The sequence below is a fragment of the Canis lupus genome, chromosome 23 (assembly GCF_048164855.1).
Source record: "Canis lupus baileyi chromosome 23, mCanLup2.hap1, whole genome shotgun sequence".
Lineage (NCBI taxonomy): Eukaryota > Metazoa > Chordata > Mammalia > Carnivora > Canidae > Canis > Canis lupus.
In genome coordinates, this window is record NC_132860.1 from 27,482,517 (window position 1) to 27,505,449 (window position 22,933).

A 22,933-nucleotide genomic window follows, 5' to 3' on the forward strand; every position below is an offset into this window, starting at 1 on the left:
CCAACATCTAGAGTCATCTGAGGTACCTGCTAAAAATTCAGACTTCTGCCTTCTGAGAATTACAATTTTGAATATGTCCGTAGTTGATTTTTTCCTGAAAACAGAGTGGCACAATTCAAGAACTGCTACTGAACTTACCTAATCTGCTCTCACTTTTTTTTTTTTTTTTTGAGGAAACCTCAAGAAGGGAAAGGGTAAGTGGTGTTAAATAGTAAGCCTGTGCCAGAAAACCACCAATGACCTGACTTAGGTCTCCAGTCTCTCAGTTCAATGCTCTTTCCACTTCACATGTTCCTGTGCCATGCTCCTGAATCTATCCTTTCAAAAGGAAGACAGTAAATAAGATAGTGAAAGCTGTTGGTCTCTATTTGTCATAGGGGCTTGTCTGAGGGCAGACATTCAAATGGTTTTTGAATAGGCACCCAGCGACCATAACTCCTCAATAAAAGGGGCCCTGAGCCATACCCGTGATTAAGGAGCTGACTTGCAACACCAGGTTATTGGATTTCTCCAGGATGCACTGGCTCTCAGGGTCTAGGCTGCTGTCTTTGGGTCCAAGATGGTCCTTCTGGCTCTCCTGATACTGTGAAATGGTATGAGTCTGAGGACTGAGGGGAAGTAAAGGCTTGCTGAGCTTCTGACTGAAGTACTGCTGGATCTGATCTAACTCATTCAGATTCTTCCTATAAAAAAAGAAAGGGAAAAGAGGACAAAATGGTTATTCACTGGCTTTACAAGCATCTTTTACATTTCCTTGGCATTCTACTGCTTGAGCTAGGAATTAGTATTTCTCACTTGGTCTATTAACACTAGGACCCTACCCTCTCCAATCCACTAATTCATCCTTTACTTGACTATAATCCTGCTGCTGGGGACAACTTTCCCCTCCTTTCCTCTGGCTACTGAGATTTCTCTTCTGATGTCCAGCAAAAACCCCACATTCTTGGTTACCATTCAGGTCTAGTCTTCATATCCTCTTACTCTTGAAGGAGGAAGGCCTTACTCTGGACTAACACTGACCTTTGCTACCTCATAACCATTCCCGATCCTTCAAGTAAGTGACCTCTTCTAGCAAGTCTTCCCTGAACCTCTAAATTGGTTTTTTTTTATTTTTTTATTTATGATAGTCACAGAGAGAGAGAGAGAGAGAGAGAGAGAGAGGCAGAGACACAGGCAGAGGGAGAAGCAGGCTCCATGCACCGGGAGCCCGACGTGGGATTCGATCCCGGGTCTCCAGGATCGCGCCCTGGGCCAAAGGCAGGCGCCAAACTGCTGCGCCACCCAGGGATCCTTCTAAATTGGTTTAAGAGGTCCCCCTTTGTGCTCCACAGTTCTGTATGCTTCAATCACATCTGTTTCCCTTGATGTACTGTAAGCTCTGCGCTGATTCCTTTGTATCTACTGTGCTTTCTCCATGATAATAGATGGGCCCTCCCCCAACTGGGTTCATTTCTGCCTCATACCTCTGAATGCTGGAACCTTATTTTAAGCTACTCCCCTTGCTGTGTCCCTGTGCTACTTTTAAAGTACTCATATCTCTCTCTCTTAATATTTCTCCTTTTCAAAACTCTATCAACCCAAGTCATTGGATGACCTCTCTCTTAAACTCCTTTACTCTTGGCATCTCCATCAACATTTTGTCTTAGATTTCTGCTTAGTTTTCTCATTATGTGTCAGTTTCCCAAACTAGGCCATGAGCATTTGGTAATGGAAGACAGTATCTCAAATTTCTCTACTTCTCTGGTACACTCAGTGTGCCTGGTACAACTGGTACAACATGGACTCTTAATACCTGTGAAGTAAACTCAGTTTTTCTCTCCTTTTGTTAGGAACAGTCTGTATGTTCTACAGTCAAATCTAATTACATGAGAGTACACAGAGCTGATCCTTAATCTGTCAATAGAAACCATGACTCTCTCAAATCACAGTGGATTTACATAGGTGTCTACATCTGGGTATATGCCACATGCCACCTGTAGCAGGAACATGCAAACAACTGTAAACTTGGCAAAACTTAAGAAAATATGCAAAACCAACTGGCCGTGTCAGAGATTCTGGATATAGAACCTATTAACACGAAGCTGCAATTTTCTCATCTGTGAAGAGGTTTTTAATTTTTTTAGATTTATTTATTTATTTGAGAGTGAGAGAGAGAGAGAGAGAGAGAGTGTGAGCATGAGCAGGGGTAAGGGGCAGAGGGAGAAGGGAAAGCAGGCTTCCCACTGAGCAGGGAGCACAATGCGGGGCGGGGCTCAATCCCAGGACCCCGAGATCATGACCTGAGCCGAAGGCAGACGCTGAACCAACTGAGCCACCCAGGTGCCCTTCCTTCATCTGTGAAAATGTTTACTAATATTTGCTCTGTAGGCCTCAGAGGATTGCTGTGATTCAAATGAAGCACTATTTTAGGGCTCTGTGAACCCAAGGAAGTAATGCAAAATTGGTATCTTGTTTGTCTTCATTTGGTAGGGAATTCATCTACCAGCAGTTTTAAAAACCTGGTTATGGTGTAGCAGCATCAGCATCATCTGAGAATTTAGTAGAAATGCCAATGTTCAGGCACTATCCTAGACCTACTGAATCAGAAACTGTAGGGGTGGGTCCAGCAACAGATGTTTTTAACAAGCTCTTCATGTGATTCTGATACATTCTAAATTTTGAGAACCAGTGGTCTAAGGCAGTGGTTTACACAGCCTGGCAATTTGGCCCCAAGATATCTTTTGGCAATGTGTGGGGACATTTTTGGTTGTCACAATCAGGGGAGGGGTGCTTCTGGTATTCAGTGGATAGAGGCTAAGGATGCTAAATATCCTATAATGCATATGACAGGCCCCCTACAACAAAATATCTGGCCTAAATGTCAATAAGGTTGACACTGAGAGAAACTGCTCTAGGATGCAGGAAGAGTTTCTCTCTTTTCTCAGTGAATTCTAAAATATGTTTTGTGAATGACCCAATAAAATGCGGCCACACTGTTAATGGTTTTACTTAAATGGCCTCCAGTCTCTAGCTGAGAATCAAAATGAGAATCTTAACATACCACTTCCTTGTAATATAAAAGTTTGAACAACCCATGTCCCACCAATAAAAAATATTTTGCCAATTCTTTTCTGACTTTGCTTTATGAAAACAAGTGATAAGTTAGTTTTTTCCAAATATAAAATCTGTCAAATATTTTTTCCTCAAACTTTACACACTCTTCCTCCCCTCGCCCATCGCTATTCACTTGAGAATCATTTGTTCTAAAAGTCCAAACTCTTAGCTGAAATTTAAGGCTCATATAAGATGACCCTATAGAATTTGCCCTGCTCTTTTTACATCATCCATCCATCCATTCATATTTCTGAGTGAGAGAGAGAGAGAGAGAGAGAGAGAGAGAGAGAGGCAGCACATGTGAGTGGGGTGAGGGGCATCTTGAGGATCTCAAGAAAATCTCAAGCAGCCTCCCTACCTGCGCGGAGCCTGAACATGGGGGGCTCCATCCCATAATCCAAGAGATCATGACCTGAGTCAAAACCAAGAGTTAGATGCCCAACACTAGGCCCTCTGCTCTTTGCATCTTAGGCTCGGCTGCAGCCTAAGTGTATTGCTAGTATTCCATCAAACTTGATGTGATGTTTCATGCCTCTGGGTCTTAGCATGTTTTCTGCATAGAATGTCCTTCATGTTTGTTGACCTGCTCCTTCAAAGACCAGTTCAAGTGTGACTTCTTTAAAGCTTCCCATGACCAACTTAGAATGTTCCTCATTCTTCCATCTACCCTTGGCCAGAAAATCTGCAGATCTTTTTTTTTTTTTTTAATTTTAAACAAATTTTTATTACACAAAGGTTGTCACATAATTGGATATTTTTTCTACTTTGTACACAATTATTCTTACTCTCCACAGAAAGGCTGCTTAACTTTTCATCTGGTGATGGCAAACACTAAAATCCTGATTTTAATAGAATAGTAGTAAAAATGCCTCAGTGATTTAAGTTGAAAGCAGTACATTGGTACATGGCTCTTGCACTCAGTTATCAGGAATGTACAAATGTCTTTTTATTCAAAAATAAATTATTTGTAGGCATGGACAATGACATCAGTAAACCATTATATATCGTCAACTGAAACCAGTAACTGATGGTTATAGTGATTTTCTTAAACATCAGCCAGCCTTTTATTCAGTCATTTCCTTCAACTGACTTCTCTGAAGTTATGGTTGAGGAACACAGCCTTGAGCTTCCTCTCAAAATCTGCAGCTCTTATCCCACATCATTATAATTATCTGGCAACAGGCTATCTCCTCCTCTAGGAATGGCAGAGCCAGGATTGGAACCTAAAACCTTTTCACAGCACCACACTTCTTACTAGATAACCCAGGGGCTAACTCACATGATCTACAACGGCCCCTTCAATTCTCACAGTGCTTCTCTGGCTCAGATGCTGACTAAATTAAGAAAGAGACAGGGGAACATTAATAGGACAGATGCTGGTCTGGAAGAATTCAGTGGTTGTGTGAAGAAAGATGGTGGGCAGGATGAGGTTCTGTAAATTTAAAGTAGATATGAAGCAGTATAGATGTGAGGGTGGTTATTAAGTTTGGTGGATAACCTCAAGTTCCTGTGTTAATAGGTGGATCAGTAATAGAAACCTGTGAAGGAACGGAAGGCCCCAAGGTTGAAAAAGATTTACCTATGAGGAATCCTGAGAGGTTCCAGGGTCCAGCTCAACACTTACATAGACAAAAGCCCCCTCAACCTCCCAGGGCAGTGGTAGCTGGTAGAAGGGCAGTACTGCAGGTTGCCACTGGCCATTTTACCTTGTGCTCGCTTCACTATGGTTTCCTGTGTCTTTTCCCAGCACAGGGCCTTACCTGAGAGAAGTCAGAATGGAAGTACGGGAGGACAAAGGCAGTGTGGTCAGTTTGTCATCACGTGGCAAAACTGCCTCTCCCTGCTGCAGGGATTCATGAAATCGGCGGATATTCTGCACATGCTCTTCATGACGTAATGCCTGACTTCTTGTGGCACTATTTCTGTCAGAAATAAATGGGGCCAAAATAAATTCCGAACCAATGAGAAAACCCCTAATATGATGATCAACCAATAACGCTCCTAACATGGTACTGCAAATCCATCCCCATTACCATAGTGCTGGCTTCATGAATTCTTGCTTAGATTACAACTATTTTCCAAATAATCTTGCCTTCAGTTTTACCCACTCTCCTTTATTTTTCTCTCTTTTAAAATTTTAATTCCAGTGCAGTTAAAATACAGTGTTATATTAGTTACAGGTGTATAAGAGTGATATAGCATACATTATTCAGTGCTTATCAAGATAAGTGTACTCTTACTCCCCATCACCTATCTCACCCACACTTCCACCCACCTCCCCTCTGGTGACCATCTGTTCTCTATAGTTAAGAGTCTGCTCCTTGGTTTGTCTCTTTCTTTTCCCCTTTGCTTTGTTTGCTTCTTAAAGTCCACATAGGAGTGAAATACGTTATTTCGTCTTTCTCTGACTTATTTTGCTTAGCATTATATACTCTAGATCCATCCATATTGTTCCAACTGGCAAGATTTCATTCTTTTTAATGGATGAATCATATTCCATTGTGTGTGTATATATACATACACAACCCCGTATCTTTATCCATTCGTCTATCAATGGACACTTGGGCAGGTTCCATAGTTTGCCTATTTGTATATAAATGCTGCAATAAACATGGGGTATTTGCCCTTTGATTTAGTGTTTTTGTATTCTTTGGGGGAAATAGCCAGTAGTGCGATTCCTTGATCATAGGGTAGTTCTATTTTTAACTTTTGAGGAGCCTCCACGTTGTCTTCTATAGTGGCTGCACCAGTTTGCAATCCCACCAACAGTGCACGAGGGTTCTTTTTCTCCACATCCTTGCCAATATTTGTTTCTTGTGCTGTTGATTTAGCCATTCTGACAGTGTGAGGTAATATCTCATTATGGTTTTGATTGCATTTCCCTGATGATGAGTGATGTTGAGCATCTTTTCATGTGTCTGTTGGCCACCTGCAAGTCTTTGGAGAAGTGTCTGTTCATGCCTTCTGCTCATTTTTTAACTGAAGTTTTTGTTTTCTTGAGTGTTGAGTTGTATAAATTATTTGTATATTCTAGATATTAACCCTTTATTGTATGTCATTTGCAAATGTCTTCTCCCATTCAGTAGGCTGTCTTTTAGTTTTGTTGGTTGTTTCCTTTGCTGTGCAGATTTTATTTTATTTATTTATTTTTAAAAAAGATTTTATTTATTCATGAGAGACACAGAGAGAGAGAGAGAGAGAGACAGAGACAGAGAGAGAGGCAGAGACACAGGCAGAGGGAGAAGCAGGCCCCATGCAGGGAGCCTGACGTGGGACTCGATCCCGGGACTCCAGAATCATGCCCTGAACTGAAGGCAGGTGCTTAACCACTGAGCCACCCAGGGATCCCCAAGATTTTATTTTGATGTAATCCCAACAGTTTATTTTTGCTTTTGTTTCCCTTGCCTCAGTGGACATATATAGAAAGATGTTGCTATAGCTGATGTCAGAGAAATTATTACTGCTTGTTCTCTCTTCAAGGATTTTTATGGTTTCAGGTCCACATTTAGGTCTTTAATCTATTTTGAGTTTATTTTTGTGTATGGTGTAAGAAAGTGGTCCAGTTTCATTCTTTGCATGTTACTGTCCAGTTTTCCCAACACCATTTGTTGAAAAGACTGCTTTTTTTCCCATTGCATATTCTTGCCTTTGTTACAGATTAACTGACCATATAACTGTGGGTTTGTGTCTGGGTTTTCTACTCTGTTCCACTCACCTATGTGTCTATTTTTGTGCCAGTACCATACTGTTTTGATTACTACAGATTGTAATATAACTTGAAGGTCCAGAACTGTGATGCTTTCAGCTTTGCTTTTCTTTTTCAAGACTGCTTTGGCTTTTCAGGTCTCTTATGGTTCCATAAAAATTTTAGGATTGTTTGTTCTAGTTCTGTGAAAAATGCTGTTGGTGTTTTGATAGGGACTGCATTAAATGTGTAGATTGCTTTGGGTAGTATAAACATTTTAACGATATTTATTCTTCCAATATATGAACATTCAATGCCTTTTATTTCTTTTCCCTTCTTTTTATTTTTTATGTAGGCTCCATGCCCAGTGTGGAGTCCAATGTGAGGCTTGAACTCATGACCATGAGATCAAGACCTGAGCTGAGATCAAGAGTTGTACGCTTTTTTTTTTTTAAGATTTTATTTATTTATTCATGAGAGACACACACAGAGAGAGAGAGAGAGAGAGAGAGAAAAGAGAGAGAGAGAGAGGCAGAGACACAGGCAGAAGGAGAAGCAGGCTCCATGCAGGGAGCCTGACGTGGGACTCAATCCCAGGTCTCCAGGATCAGGCCCTGGGCTAAGGGCAACACTAAACCACTGAGCCACCCGGGCTGCCCCCATGTGTCCCTTCATAATATTTTCTTATAATTGCTTGTATTTCTGTGGTGTTGGTTATTATTTCTCCTCTTTCATTTGTGATATTGTTTGAGTCCTTTCTCTTTTTTGGATGAGTCTGGCTAGAGGTTTATCAATTCTGTTGATTTTTTATTTTTTTCAAAGAAATAGCTCCTGGTTTCACTAATCAGTTCTATTGTTTTTTTTTTGTTTTTTTTTAAGTTTCAATGTCAATTATTTCTGCTCTAATTTTTATTATTTCCTTCCTTCTGCTGGTTTTGGGCTGTGTTTTTTCTTCTTTTTAGAGCTCATTTATTTATGTATTTAGATTATTTAATTAATTAATTAATTTAATTTATTTTTAAAGATTTTACTTATTTATTCATGGGAAACACACAGAGAGAAGCAGAGACATAGGCAGAGGGAGAAGTAAGCTCCCAGTCAGGAACCTGATCCCAGTATCCTGGGATTACACCCTGAGCCGAAGGCAGACGCTCAACCTCTGAGCACCCAGGTGTCCCCTTCGAGCTCCTTTAGGTGCAAGGTTAGGTTTTTTGAGATTTTTCTTGTTTTGAGGGAGGCCTGTATTGCTATCAATGTCCATTCTAGAACAGCTTTTGTTGCATCAAAGATTTTGGACCATTGTGTTTTCATTTTCATTTCTCTCCACATACTTTTTGATTTCTTCTTTGATTTCTTGGTTGACCCATTCATTGTTTAGCAGCATGTTATTTTGTACTCTTTCCGGATTTTTTCTTGTGGTTGACTTCTAGTTTCATAGTGTTGTGGTCAGAAAAGATATATATGATTTCAATCTTTTAAAATTTGTTGAGACTTGTTTTGTGGCCTAATATGTGATTTATTATGGAGAATATTCCATATGCACTTGAATACACATTCTTTTCCTTATACCAGTAGCACACTGTACTGTTTACTGTAGCTTTGTGTTAAGTTTTGAAATTAGGCATTTCTTCTTCATTCTTCTGCCTATTCTGTGTCCTCTGAATTTCCATATGAATTTTTGGACGAGCTGGCCCATTTTCATGAAAATCAAGCAGGGATTATGATAGAAAGTGTGTTGAGTTTACAGACTGTTTTGGGGAATTAGGCCATATTAAGTTTTGCAATCTGGGAACGTGGGATGTCCTTCCATTTATTTAGAATTTCTTTAATTTCTTTCAACAATGTTTTGTAGTTTTCAGAGAATAAGTTTTGGTCTTTTTCACTTACATTTATTTTTAAGCATTTTATTCTTTTTGATGCTATTGTAAATGTAATTGCTTTCTCAATTTCATTTTGGTTTATTCACTGTTGATGTACAGATAAACTGATTTTGTGATTATATTTTAAAATGTTCTCAGTTTAGAGGTGCTGGGGGCTCAGCTGATTAAATATCTGACTCTTGATTTCAGCTCAGGTTGTGATTTCAGGGTTGTGAGATTGACCCTGTGTGGAGCTCCGCACTCAGAGGGGAGTCGTCTGCTGGAGGATTTTCTCCCTCTGCCTCTCTCCCCACTCGTACATGCTCTCTCCCTCTCTCTCTGAAAGCAATAAATAAAACTTGAAAAAAATGTTCTCCGTTTAAATTAAAAAAAAATTAAGATTTTATGTATTCATTCAGAGAGAGAGAGAGAGAGTAAATTAAAAAAAAAATTGGGATCCCTGGGTGGCGCAGTGGTTTAGCGCCTGCCTTTGGCCCAGGGCGCGATCCTGGAGACCCGGGATCAAATCCCACGTCAGGCTCCCGGTGCATGGAGCCTGCTTCTCCCTCTGCCTGTGTCTCTGCCTCTCTCTCTCTCTCTCTCTCTCTGTGACTATCATAAATAAATAAAAATTAAAAAAAATTTAAAAAAAATTAAGATTTTATGTATTCATTCAGAGAGAGAGAGAGACAGACAGAGAGAGAGAGAGGCAGAGACACAGGCAGAGGGAGAAGCAGGCTCCATGCAGGGAGCCCGATGTGGGACTTGATCAGCCTGATGTGGGACTTGATCCCGGGTCTCCAGGATCACACCCCAGGCTGCAGGCGGTGCTAAACTGCTGCACCACCAGAGCTGCCCTCAGTTTAAATTTCTAATATGGTAAAAATAGGTACAACTTACCTAAATAAACCTCTTTGAGGTCATCAATAATTTTTAAGAGTATAAAAGGCTTCTGCAGTAGAAATGTCTGAAAACTACTTTACTGAGGTATATCAATTTATAATAAATTTCACATATTTAAAGTATACAATATGAGGTATTTCTTTGCGTTATAATTTTTTATTGTGACTGAAAAATTATTGACCAAATAACCCTTTATTGGAGAAGTACCAAAACTATTTGGTCTAATTATAGCATAATTTTGTGCCACAATATTGAGTTTTGACGTATGTGCACATCTAAAGAAGCCATTAAAACATTAAGATTATGTACATATCTATCACCCTTAAAAGTTTCTTCTTGTTCTTCATAATTCCTCCCTTTTCTTGTTCTATTCATCTTCTCTTATCCCTAGACAATTACTGATTTGCTTTCTGTCACTATAGATTAGTATGAATTTTCTAGAATTTTATATAAATGGAATCAGATACACGGGACCCTCTTTTGTCTAGCTTCTCTCTCAACATAATTATTTTGAGGTTTTTTTGTTGTATATCAGTATTGCCTTTTGCAAAGTTTTTGAGTGTCATTTCATTATATGAATATACCACAATTTGGTTAGCCTTAGATGGCTAGCTGGATCAGAATGTCATTTTGATATGGTCCTTCTGAAGTGGGAACAGGGATATATATATTTTAAAGATTTTATTTATTTATTTGAGAGAGAGAGAGAGAGACAGAGACAGAGAACATGAATGAGGGAGAAGGGCAGACAGAGAGGAAGAAGCAGGCTCCCCACTAAGCACAGAGCCCAATGTGGGGCTTGATCCCAGGACCCTAGCATCATGACTGGAGCTGAAGGCACCTGGGTGCCCCTGGAACAGGGACATTTTTATGTGGACAAAAACCAAACCACTAAACTTAACTTTTACAATTACTAAATAGTGTCTTCATTATCAACCTATATTTCTATCCTTGTACCAGTACCCTATCCTACCCATGTGTCATGGATTGGCTATGGTCAAAGTAACACCCATAAAATAGATAACAGAACAACTATTTTAGCCTGTGATCTAGGATTTGGCAGACACATGGGATCCCTTTATGCGGAGGGCAGAGGCATTTTTCATGTGGTAAGCAAGTAAAGAGCTACAGAGCGTTGAAATGGGCCTTTGAGTGGCTAAGTGGTATAGAGAGTGTCTTTCTGGACTACTCATAATTGCTGCTGTAGGAATGGCTGTGGTAGGGGAAGATCCTTTACCTTATTCCTGAAGTAGAGAGATAGACACAGGAAAGAATGGTGGAGGCAGGGGGATGACAAATGGCACTAGGGCCTGGAAGGAAGTGGGGTGAAAGTAGCAATGTTATTCCTAGACCTTGCCTTTTGAGAGAATGGAATATGTTCTAGCCCTGATATCCATATGCATGTCCATGGTTGGCATGGGGAAGCAATTGGATGGGCCAGTTGCTTTTTATAAAATATCCTGGTTCCTATATTTAGAAAGGGAAAGATCTCAGACAGCTGATTACTGATTTTAGGGATAAAAGTTAAAAGCCTTTGAGGAAAAGAGATAAGTGTTCTTTCCACAGAAGCTACCCTTTTGATAGCAGTAAAAGTTCTAGTTTCCTATCTTATATATATAAAAAAAAAATGTTTTCATAGAATCCTGGAGTTCCCAGGGGTTGTAACAGGAGATCAAAGCTCTTTCCCTGTCTCTAGTTTCTTCCTCCAATAAAGGAAAGAGAGAAATGACAAGCCAGTTAGCAGACGTACAACTCTCTATTTCTTCTTATCAAAAATTCACTCACCTCTCAGGAGAGGAGAAATCAAGTTCCTTTGATGAGGTGTGAATAAGTTGTTCTGGGGTCCATTTTGCAATGCAGCTGGGGAATGCAGCATATATATCAGAGGCAGGGAAGGAAAAGGAGCTATATATTGGGATCTGTAGAAATAATGAGAAAAATGGTATACCTGTCACCACAAATCCTTTTGGAACAAAGCAGTATAAATACATTTGTAAATTTGTGTTTAAAAAATTTATTATATGTAGATAAATATAATTTGCTGAGTATTTTCTGTCTTGAATGCTGCAATAAGCAATTTATATGCATTTTTTTCATTTAAGATTCAAAATAATCTTATGAGGTAGGTACTATTATTATTCCCAATTTATGTACTATGCTATCAGATTGCTTTTTAGTTGCTTTGTTTGTATTTATGCTCCTGCTCTTCCAGCTAGTTTGTGAACTTCTGACTGGATATCATTTTACTTTACAAGTGAGGGTGATGTGGCTGTAATTACTTCTTGACTACCAGGGCTGATGTGAAGGAAAGACTTTCTTATACAGCAACTGTTTAATAACTCTTTGTTACTTTCTCATGTGGTCACTCATGCATTCAATATTTACTGATGCCCACCCTGCCAGACCCTGGGCCAGGCACACATGATAAGGGAAATGTATAACCCCACAATCTTTGCTTTGATAGAGCTCCCCTATCTGGGATAGTCTGGAAAATTCTCCTTTCTTTTACAGTTAAACTCCCTGAAAGAGTTTGTCTGTATTTACTACCATGATTTTTTTTTATAGGAACAATGACTTTAATGTAATAGTTTTTAAAATGTTCAACCAATGTGGTTTCAAACTCCATGCTGCAATTAATCTTATTTTATTTAAAAATTGAGATACAGGGATCCCTGGGTGGCGCAGCGGTTTAGCGCCTGTCTTTGGCCTAGGGCATGATCCTGGAGACCTGGGATCAAATCCCACGTCGGGCTCCCGGTGCATGGAGCCTGCTTCTCCCTCTGCCTATGTCTCTGCCTCTCTCTCTGTGTGTGACTATCATAAATAAATAAAAATAAAAAAAAAATAAACATAAAAATTGAGATACAGCCATTTGTGACAACATGGATGGATCTAGAGGGTATAATGCTAAGTGAAATAAGTCAGAGAAAGACAAATACCTTATGATTTCGCTTATATGTGGATCTAAAAAAACAAATTAATAAACAATCAAAAAAGGAGAAAGAAACCCATAAATACAGAGAACAAACTGATGGTTTCTACAGGGGAAGAAGATGAGTGGTGGACAAAATCAGTGAAAGGGAGTGGGAGATACAGGCTTCCGGGTATGGAATGAACAAGTTGTGGGAATAAAAGGCACAGCATGGGGGTAAGTCAATGGTATTGTAATAGTATTGTATGGTGACAGACCGTTAGCTACACTTGTGGTGAGTATAGCATGGTGTATAAATTTGTTCCATCACTGTTGTACACCTGATATTAATGTAGCATTGTGTGTCAACTATACTCAAGTAAAACAATTTTTTAAAAATTGAGATATAATTAATGTATTATAAAGGTCACCCTTTAAAATTCAATTCAGTAATTTTCAGTATATTCAGAGTTGTGCATCCATCACCACTGTGTAATTCCTCTATGTACACAACCGTATAATTTTTATCATCCTAAAAAGGTTATGAGATCATTATGAGACACAAATATATAATGTGTTCTGTAAGCTGGAAAGTACCAAGCACATGTAGAGGATCTTCTTATAGATTTTGCTCAGTAGAACCCTTACTGGTTAAGAATGTGAATCAGGATACGTACCAGTGATCCTGGGGTCTCCATCCCACGTCTTGATTGTCTTTCTTCTTTGAAGTGCATCAAACTCTCTAGAGGGGAGACAGCAACTTTTATCTGCCCCTGGCACTCTCCACTGAAGTCTGTGATGTTGTACCAGCCACAGACAAACTGGAAGCCAGAAAGAAGTGGGGAGAGGTCCACTGAGGCAAAGCCAATCACCCTCTCCTCATCTGTGGGGAAAAGAGAAGAGCTGGGCAGTGTGGCTGGGCATGTCTTGCCACTGACATTAGAGGCTGCACACAGAGATGCTGATTCAGGGGACTGTGGGGCAGGACAGGGATTTCAGTGATTCCAAAATCAACAGAGAGGACAGATAATGAGAGAGACTGGCACACAGCCTGCTTTCTACTCTTATGAATTCCCTTTTGGAATAGCAGGGAAAAGCTAGCAGGGTTGAGTTTTTGTCCTCTTGATATAGGCAACTGGAAAACAACCTTAAACACAGGGAACACTTCTTTTTTCCTTGTTATCGTGTCTCCGTGATTTTTCTCAGGGCAGTGAGTCTTGAAAGAAATCATTTGAAAGACCATCACCTTTGGAATTACGAGGGATTTGCATTTTCCCATTCATACTTGTCTGTATTTTCCAAATTCTCAATAACCCACATATGCATTATAGTTAATTAAGAACAAAAGTGATATAAATCACAAAAGAAAAATAACCCCCTAGAAAACCTGTACATGGTGCAAAATAACAGTTTGGACTCAGGCTTGTAAGAGGGCTGCCCTTAATGAGTAAGACCCCTTCTTGGTTGGACAAGCAACCATGCTATGACCTTTGTTCTCAGACTCCTTGCTTTTTGTTCCTTATGTCTGGCATGAAAGTGGCTGGGGACAAACAGACCCGCATTCCTCTACAAGTTGTTTTCTATGGACTCCATTCCTGATAATGAGTATTAAAGGCTGACTACCAAAAATGGACACAATTCTCAGTTTTCAATTTGCTAAATAAATCAAAGAATGCAATTTTTAAAGAATGGTCACTAGTTTCCCAGTTTCTTATACATGCTGCTGGTAACACTGAACTCATTACACACTGTTTAACATTTGTTCAGACAGCTTGCTCTTCTTTAAACTGCGACTCACCTAAAAGCTGAGACCAAGCATCACTTGTTTTATGTTCTCTACACTTTCCATTCCTGGCATAAATCTTTCCATGTACTGAGGAAGTTGATCAACCTCCACTGAGAACACAAATGGACTGGCCAATGTAGAGTGGGACAAAGAAGCAGAGCACCACAATAGCTAATCTGAGTGTGGCTTTGATTTGAAAACACATTATTATAACTTCCCAAACCTCAAGTCTCATATATACAATGAGAAGGACTAATAAACTAGATTTAAGATCCTCTTCAACTTGGACAGTCTTCTTTTTTTTTTTCTTTTAAGATTTTATTTATTTATTCATGAGAGACACAGAGAGAGAGAGAGGCAGAGACATAGGCAGAGGGAGAGGCAGGCTCCATGCAGGGAGCCCGATGTGGGACTCAATCCCAGGACTCCAGGATCATGCCCTGGGCCGAAGGCAGATGCTCAACCACTGAGCCAACCAGGCGTCCCTCAACTTGGACAGTCTTAAGAGTCTAGGAATGTTTGAAGTTGTGTTCCTCAGAGTAGGAGTCAAGTAGTTCTTACCCAATGGGAGTGAAGAATGATGGCTAGAACCATTATTTTGCACTCCAAAGATTTTTTTATAGCTTTGCAAAGAAAATTAATCTTGTTTTATTTGGTTAGCCAAACATAACTTGTTCTTGATAGATTGTAACTTTAGGTAACCTTTGAGGGTTCTGCTTAACATAAAAGCACAATATCTTAAACATACCTGAGGAGAAATCAGGCTAAACTGATCATTGAGAAAAACAATAGCTTTGAAGAGTTCAAGTTTAATATCGTATTTAGTGGGACAACTCATCATTCTTTCTTTAAAGTTTTATGTTCTAATGATTTCAAACTTTCTTCATACTCTTTCTTTACTCTAGATTTTTGTATTTGCTGTAGCCTCTGACTATATTATGTCATGCCCCTTCATTTTTTGCTGACGAACGCTCCAGGAAGCCTTCTCTATCATCCTCAGTCTGAGGCAGATATCCCCTTCCAGAACACCCTATATTTGCCTAATCATACTATCCTCTAATTGTCTCCCCCATAGGGTACAAGGTCTGTGAGGACAGAGACCATGTATGTCTTATTTTACCTTTGAATCCCTAGCACCTAGCATAGTGCCTGGCATAGAGTAGGAACTCAAATATTTATTGAACACAGCTGGGTCTGGTTTGCATAGCTGAGGCTATGTGGAAAGGATGGAGTTAAGGGAAAAGAGTCATCTATTTCCACTGAGAGAGCTAGACAAATGCGGTCAGCTGGGTCTAGGTATTTTCCCAATCTCCGTTTACAACAGGTTTTACAGGATTCTCTGGGGGTCCTGGAAGATAGGAAATGTATTTTGTTCTTCTCTATACTGAACAGCCCTAGCATAGTACCTAACACATAGTAAGCATAAAAAAAACCAGCTCCATTTATTAAGCACCAATTATGTGCCAAATACTTTATAAATATTATCTCTAATCCTTATAAAAACCCTACATGGCAGGTACTATTATCCTAATTTTATTCAGAAGGAAACAAAGGCTCAAAGAGGTAAAGTGTTTTAGCTTAGATCATATAATTTATAAATGACAGAGCCAAGATTTGAATCCAGGTCTGTATAAGACCAAAGCTTATTCTTTTTTTTCTTGTTATACTAAGTGCTGAATTGAGTCAAACCCTAGTCTGCTTGACAATCTCTGGAGTACTTTAGAGAAAAGAGAAGAATAGAAAGCCAGAGAGGAGGGTGGAGCCTAAATACAGCAGGAATTCCTTGTGTTGATTCAGAGAAAATGGATTTATGATCAGTTCCTGCCACATTTATGAGGTTTGGTGGGGGTGGGGGACATAAGTGAAACCAAGGCAGGAGCATGGGACAAATCACTGAAATAAGGTTCATGGCATCATTTTGAAACAGAAGCACAAGAGGAGAGCCGGAACTGCTCTCAGGTCTTTATTTTTTTTATAGGATTTTACTTATTTATTTGAGAGAGAGAGTGCATGAGTGAGGGGCAAAGGGAGAGGGAGAAGCAGACTCCCCACTGAGCAGGGACTGGATCCCAGCACCCCTGAACTGAAGGCAGATGCTTAACTGACTGAGCCACCAGGCACCTTACTCTCAGGTCATTAGGCTCTGGAGTTAGCTCTGAAACTTATCACTGGCAAATAAAAACTGTAATGCTGTAGATTCAAAACAACTGAAGGTCTGGAAACTAGATACTAGCAAGAATGTTAAAAGAGCTAGATTTATAGGAAGGATTTAAGACAAAATTTTCTAAATATAGAAGCTGTGAGATAGCTCAATGTCCTCATCCACTCACCTTTCCCATCCAAACTTACTAGCATGGTGAAGTACAAAGGGTGAAGGCTGTATAGCCAGTCAACTGGGTTCAAATCCTCATTCCATTAATTAATATGATCTTAGTCAAGCCCCTAAACTTCCTTGGGGCTCAGTTGTTACATTTATAACACTGAATGAATTATGTTTTTGCCTTGCAGGATTAGAGAGGCTTATAAAACTCTCAGCACATTGCCATTCACTAATAAGAATAAAAACTGAGATGGTTTTACTAAGTATCTGGCACTCATTTAATTCTCCCACTGAGGTAGGTACTATTATCCCTATTTTATAAATAAAGAAACTGAAGGAAAGGGAAATTAAGTTACCCAAGTCACACTACCTTGTAAGGGGTAAGAACTGGTATCTGAATTCCAAGAGTGTTATTTTAGAGTCTGTGCTCTAAATATTGTTGAATTACACCTCTTAATAATGGTAGCTGACTAAAACTAGGTTCAAGGACCATGCTGTCAGTACCTCCATCCTGGGGAAGCTCTTAAAACAAGATTCTAGTGTTATATACTGCTTAAAAATGCTGGGATCTTGGTTAATAAGCCAGAGTCAACAGAAGATAAAACATATAAAGAGGACGAAATCACTTGTGTGTGGCAGGCTGTACACTGTGACTGCTGAGATACAATTGGAAAGATTAAATGTACTTGGACTTCTGCACTAAACAGGCAGTCCAAAAAAATGACATAACTTCTAAGGATTTAAATTCCATAGGAGAATAATGTGACATTCTTGAGATTCTCTCTAGCACATATATATGAGTTCCTTGCATCACAAGTGCCATGGTTTGGTTTCACTTGGTTAAAAAAAGAAAAGGATTGGGAAACTGTCAACAGTATGTGAGCTTATTTTCACAGCCAGAACAGATATTCACAGAATAGAGTTCTTACCTCCTTTATGCCAAACTTTGAACACCAGAGTTTGTTGAGGGTCCAAAAGAAGCTCTTTTGATAGCCTGTTAAGAAAAACATGGAAAATTGAACTCCAATTAAAAAAAAAAGAAAAAGAAAAACAACCACCATAAATTAATTGTGTAGGAAGCATCTGCCATATGAAACTTGTATTTGAAGAATATCTTGTAGTTTGCAAAACACTTTCCTAACATTTTCATTTCATCTTCATGGTCATCTTCTAGGATGTGTTTTTACCATAACAGTTAAAATGAGGGATGGAAGCTCAGAGAGAAGGAACTGGCCAAGACTTGAAATCAGGCTCCCCTGATGCAGTACTTTCCTGTCTGATGTTATCTGCCACATTCAAACTCTTTATCTCAGGATGAGAGGAAGTGTGGAAAGAGAGCACCTCAAGATGTAAGGAACAGTTTTACTGGAGCAAGGTAGGGATTCCTTCCATCTGATGTGGAAAGAGGATGGTGGGAAGGGAGGAAGAGGGGAAATCAACACCCACTGAGGGCCTCCCGTAGGCCAGGCATGTGTAATCTGCGCAAAAGCCTGGACACGGGCATTATTACCCCTGCTTTACAGATGATAAAGGTGGGCTCAGGGAGGTGAATTGACTTGCTCAAGGTCACACGAGAGTCAGTAAGTGGGAGGGATAGTATTTAAAGCTTAGTTTGCTTGATTCTAAAGCCAAACTGTACACAGGCAAGGCACCAAAATAAGAAAGTACCCAATTTTCATACCAGATAAAGAAGTGGATATGGTATTCAGTGAACATCTCCTATACATTTTATATGAAGTGACTTCTATCATTTTAAAGTACAGAGACTTGGAAAGTTCCAAACCAGGTGCCATTGCTCCAGGAGCTCCAGGGAAAACCTAGAGACTTAATTTCCTTCCTAGATACCCCTGGGGAACTGAAGAGAATCCACTTCAAGACCAATGAGAGGCCTTGTGATAAAGTGAAATAAGTACTGTATCAAAAATCTGAATTCTAGCCAGTGGTCAAAATACCTACCTCTGAATTCCTGCTCTAGTACTGTCACCTGAGTGACCCTGGGAACTAAGACTTTTTGAGCCCTGTTTTTCTTACCTGTTAAATGGGATAATATTTTCTACCTCCAAGGTTGCTAGGAGCATCAAATGAATGTTTTGTGATAGAGCAACTATAAACAAAACCATTATTCGTTTTTTTCTTCTAATCTTCCCTCTGCTATCAACAGACTATGTAACCTCCCTGGTCCACAGTTTTAACTTTAAAGTGAGGGGATGAAATTAGGAGACTGTCAATGTCCTTCCGTCAAGTCCATAAAGTTAAGCTCTGAGTGAATAAATCATCTTCACTTAGAAGCTTAGCCCCCTAGCCTCCTGCCTTTTAAGGCAGATTTGATATTTTAGATCTCAAGTACCTTTCTGTAATTTCCAGTAGCTCACCATAGATAGTAATGAGTTGTCACTGTAGTTCTAGCTCCTGACTCAGGTCAGTCTCAAATTTCAAAACACTGAACATGTGAGCAACTGCTGAGGCTCAATTAGGTACATAAATCATGTGAGAAAATAGCAGATCAGACACCACGTGGTTGTGCCTAGTGTTGATGGTCAAGAGAGAAACTTTATAAAAAGGTGATACAGTATAATGATAACAATAGTTATACTAGAACTCACGCTTTTAAGGACGATGAAACAGATAATGAAGAAAAGGGAGGGTGAGTCCTGCACTGCAGCAGCACTGGGCCTGTCAGCCCCTGACCTCCAATATTCGAGTCTTCCAAAGGAGGTCTAACATTCCTTGAGTACCTGCTATGTACCATGAGGTAACTTTCCTAAAGGTCACCTAATCTGGACCTCACAATAACCCTGTAAAAATTAACCCCCCCTTTGCAGATAAGGAATCTCATTACAATGTAATTTGTTCACACTACTAGTAAATGACAGAGATGGGGATGGAGGCCATATCTCTCTTGGTGCAAAGCTCAGGCTCTTTTCATTGTACCAGAAATCTTTTTCAAGGATATGCAATCCATTGCCTTTCCTGAAATTAGTTTGCTCTGCCTTCTTCACCTTAGGTAAATTGTGTACATTCTTCAATACTCAGCTGAATTATCTTTTTTTTTTCTTAGCTGAATTACCTTATTTTAAAAGCCTTCTCTGAACGTATAGGTTAGCCTAAATTACCTTTCTGAGATGCACTAGAATCCTTTTTTACTACTTTTGCAGCACTTGTCACATTCTATTGTATATTTTCCCAGGTAGATCATGAACACCTCAATAGCAAGGACTGTCTTAATAATCTTTAATTCCCAGTCCCTAGAACAAAGCAGGGAATATAAGAGGTCTTCGCTGAATAGCTTTTGAGTTGTATGGAATCAAAAGAGCTCAAAAAAAAGTGAAAAAAAAAATTACTGTGGTAAAACCTTTAAACCACTACTAGCTGTGAATTCATAAGCTCCAGGATTAAATAAATGCTTGATAAGAAAAGCATTTTCCAGGTCTGCTCAATATTGTTGGGTCTGTTACATTCCTTGATCTGAGTTTGTCTCTTGGAACAAAAAGTGGATTCTGCAAGACTGATGGGATATCATAAAATACAAACCTTGATTGCTGTTGAAAATTCCAGATGGGGGAATCTGTGTTTTCAACCACTTGGGTGTAGACAGGAGATGGCTCATCAGCCGTTGCAAAGGATACACAACAACTGGGTATCAATACTTTTCGCTCTGTCAAGGGACTCCCTGAAATAGAACACAGTGGAATGACTGACTTTAGGGTGCCAGAAAGAATGTCTGGAAGCCTTCTATTATACAGGTATAAGCAGGACCATTCCTAGCCCTCTCCTACCTTTGGGTTACTATGTGCCAGGTACTGTTCCAAGTACTATATATGTATTAATTCATTTAAACCTTACATCAACCTACCTGTGAGGTGGGTTTTATGATAATTCCCATTATATAGATGAAAAAGCTGAGGTACAGAAAATTTAAACATCTATTAAGTAGTCACATGTTTATTAAATAATAGACCCGAGACAGTAAAATCAAGATTCTGGCTCTAGAGTCCAAGCTCTCAGACATATTTTGTATTGCCCCTACTAGATAAAGAAACATAAAACACTCAGTACAGTGCTGGTGTTAATTCTACAAGATCAAGTTTCCAATGTGGGGGACTCTTTTAGTCTCTCCTAAAACAAAGTAAAATGGTTTTCTTTTTCTCTTTCCTAGAAGAGTAGCAACACGTAAGGGTAAATCTGAACTAGAGGGTTATAAAGAGGCAATATGAAAGCATTAAGGCTCTTCATTTGTTAAATTCAAAACCCAAACATAGAAATCAGAATGTGTATTTTTCACATTTTGCTAGCCTGTGTTCCAGTCCTAATGAGGATATAGAGCAGTTTTTCTTCAGTCATTTTCATTTTACCCAAAAAATCAGTTCTGTGTATGTCTGTTTTGCAAGGGCTGACAAATGAGGTCCACACAAGGAGGATGAATGTCCTGAATTATATTCATACAAATTTAACCTTAAGAGTTATGAGATGTAGAGAGCATACTTTTTTTTAAAGATTTTTATTTATTTATTCATGAGAGACACACAGAGAGAGGCAGAGACACAGGCAGAGGGAGAAGCAGGTTCCATGCAGGGAGCCCAACATGGGACTCAATCCTGGGTCCTCAGGATCATGCCCTGGGCTGAAGGCAGTGCTAAACCGCTGAACTATCCAGGCTGCCCGAGAGCATTCTTTTTTTCCTCTTTTCTTTTCTTCTTCCTTTTTAAAAAGATTTTATTTATTTATTCATGAGAGACACAGAGACAGAGAGAGGCAGAGACACAGGCAGAGGGAGAAGCAGAGGGAGAAGCAGGCTCCATGAAGGGAGCCTGATATGGGACTCGATCCCGGGAGTCCAGGATCACACCCTGAGCCAAAGGCAGACGCTCAACCGCTGAGCCACCCAGGTGTCCCTAAGAGAGCATACTTTTCATATAAGATCTCAATATGTTGCCTAAGTCTACTTACCTAGATTTCTATTCAAAGAAATATAATTGTTTGTTGAGGACTCAATTTAAGTTAGAAAGTGTAACATTAAAATTTTTTATTTTATATGTGAGTGGAAAAAAACAACATAAAATGAAGATGGTTGCTGAAACTAGATAGTCTATAACTGAGCTGTTTAACAAGATAACCACTAGCCATATGTGGTTATTTAAATTGATGAAAATAAATAAGATGAAAAATAACCACTAGCCACATTTTAAGTGCTCAATAGTCACATGTGGCTAATGGCTACCATTCTGGACAGAAGATGTAGAACATATCCATCATAGTACAGAGTTTGTTTGAAGTGCTGAATAGACTATATAATATAGGCTACATATTCCATAAGATCACTTTTAGCTCTCAAGTGCTATGAATCTCAGGATTACAGAGGAAGGAAAGAGACAAGAATAAAAAAAAAACGGAGTATCTAAAACATAATTTATACAATCAGAGGAACAAAAAACTCTCATCATCATTATTCCCATAGAGTCTCTCAGCACCCATGATGTAAAATGGCTGGAGTGAGTTCTTTCCTCTAACTGGATACCCCCTGGCACGGCTGCTGTCTCTCTCTCTCTCTTACTTAGCCTTACCTTTATCTCTTTCTCCCACTTTTCTCAGAAAGTCTTAAGCTTTTCAACTGGTTTCTTCCAATAACATGTCATAAACCCTCACAACTATGTAGAGATAATCTACCTCTCTGTTGGCAGTTCCCACAGCATTCTGTAATAATTTGTGTGTCTGTGTGAGAGATCTCTGAATGTGGGGAGTGGGCCCAAATCCCTTATGAAAGGTTTGCAGACTGACTACTACCTTTGTCTATAGACAGTTGCCAGGGTTGAAGAAAAGAGAGAAGCTGTCTCGGTCTGCCTGCATTGTGTACCAGCAGAGGACCACAACTGCTCAGAAAAGCTCTGAGAGAGATCAGCAAGAGGACCAATTGTGGGTCTGAGAGGCAGGACCTTAGGTTCCTGTGTGCTCTGCCACTCATTTAGCATGACTTGTCAGACACTTCATCCTGGTGCTCTGTGTATCAGTTTTCTCATCTGAAACATGCACCCAGTTGCTTCCCACAATAAAATTCTATGATTCTAGACGTCTACTAGTACTGCTCAGCACTTTCACTCATACTGCCCACCTCTGCTCTACCCCTTTTAAGATTTGTTATTTTTGAAGATGCTATCTCCTAAAGGGCCTTGAAATAAAACTATTATTTTGACTTTGGAAGAAAAACTTTCCTTACTTAGTCTTGAATAGAAATATTCCTTTCAGCCAAACAGGCAGATGACAAATCAGCTTGAAAAAGCAAGTTATCAGGTTTCCCTGGCTCTCTCCTTGTGGGTGGACATTGAGGTGGGCCTGTTAACATTTCTGGAAAAGGTCAAGTTCTGAAACACTTTTGGAGGCA

General features: G+C 39.5%; 1 protein-coding gene across 21 annotated transcripts in view; it reads right to left on the reverse strand.

Annotated features, from left to right (window-relative positions):
• C2CD3 (C2 domain containing 3 centriole elongation regulator) overlaps nt 1-22,933 on the reverse strand; it is a 152,199-nt gene that overhangs the window by 29,225 nt on the left and 100,041 nt on the right. For all 21 annotated transcript variants that reach the window (XR_012015670.1, XR_012015669.1, XM_072794551.1 and 18 more), the window contains exons 25-30: nt 20,089-20,227; nt 17,487-17,551; nt 13,129-13,334; nt 11,326-11,459; nt 4,854-5,015; nt 466-683 (exon numbers count right to left, since the gene is read on the reverse strand). Coding sequence is in view for 19 of the 21 variants with exons in the window: in XM_072794551.1 (XP_072650652.1) it covers nt 466-683; nt 4,854-5,015; nt 11,326-11,459; nt 13,129-13,334; nt 17,487-17,551; nt 20,089-20,227 (924 nt within the window). In the remaining 2 variants the exon portion in view is untranslated. The remainder of the gene's footprint in view (nt 1-465; nt 684-4,853; nt 5,016-11,325; nt 11,460-13,128; nt 13,335-17,486; nt 17,552-20,088; nt 20,228-22,933) is intronic.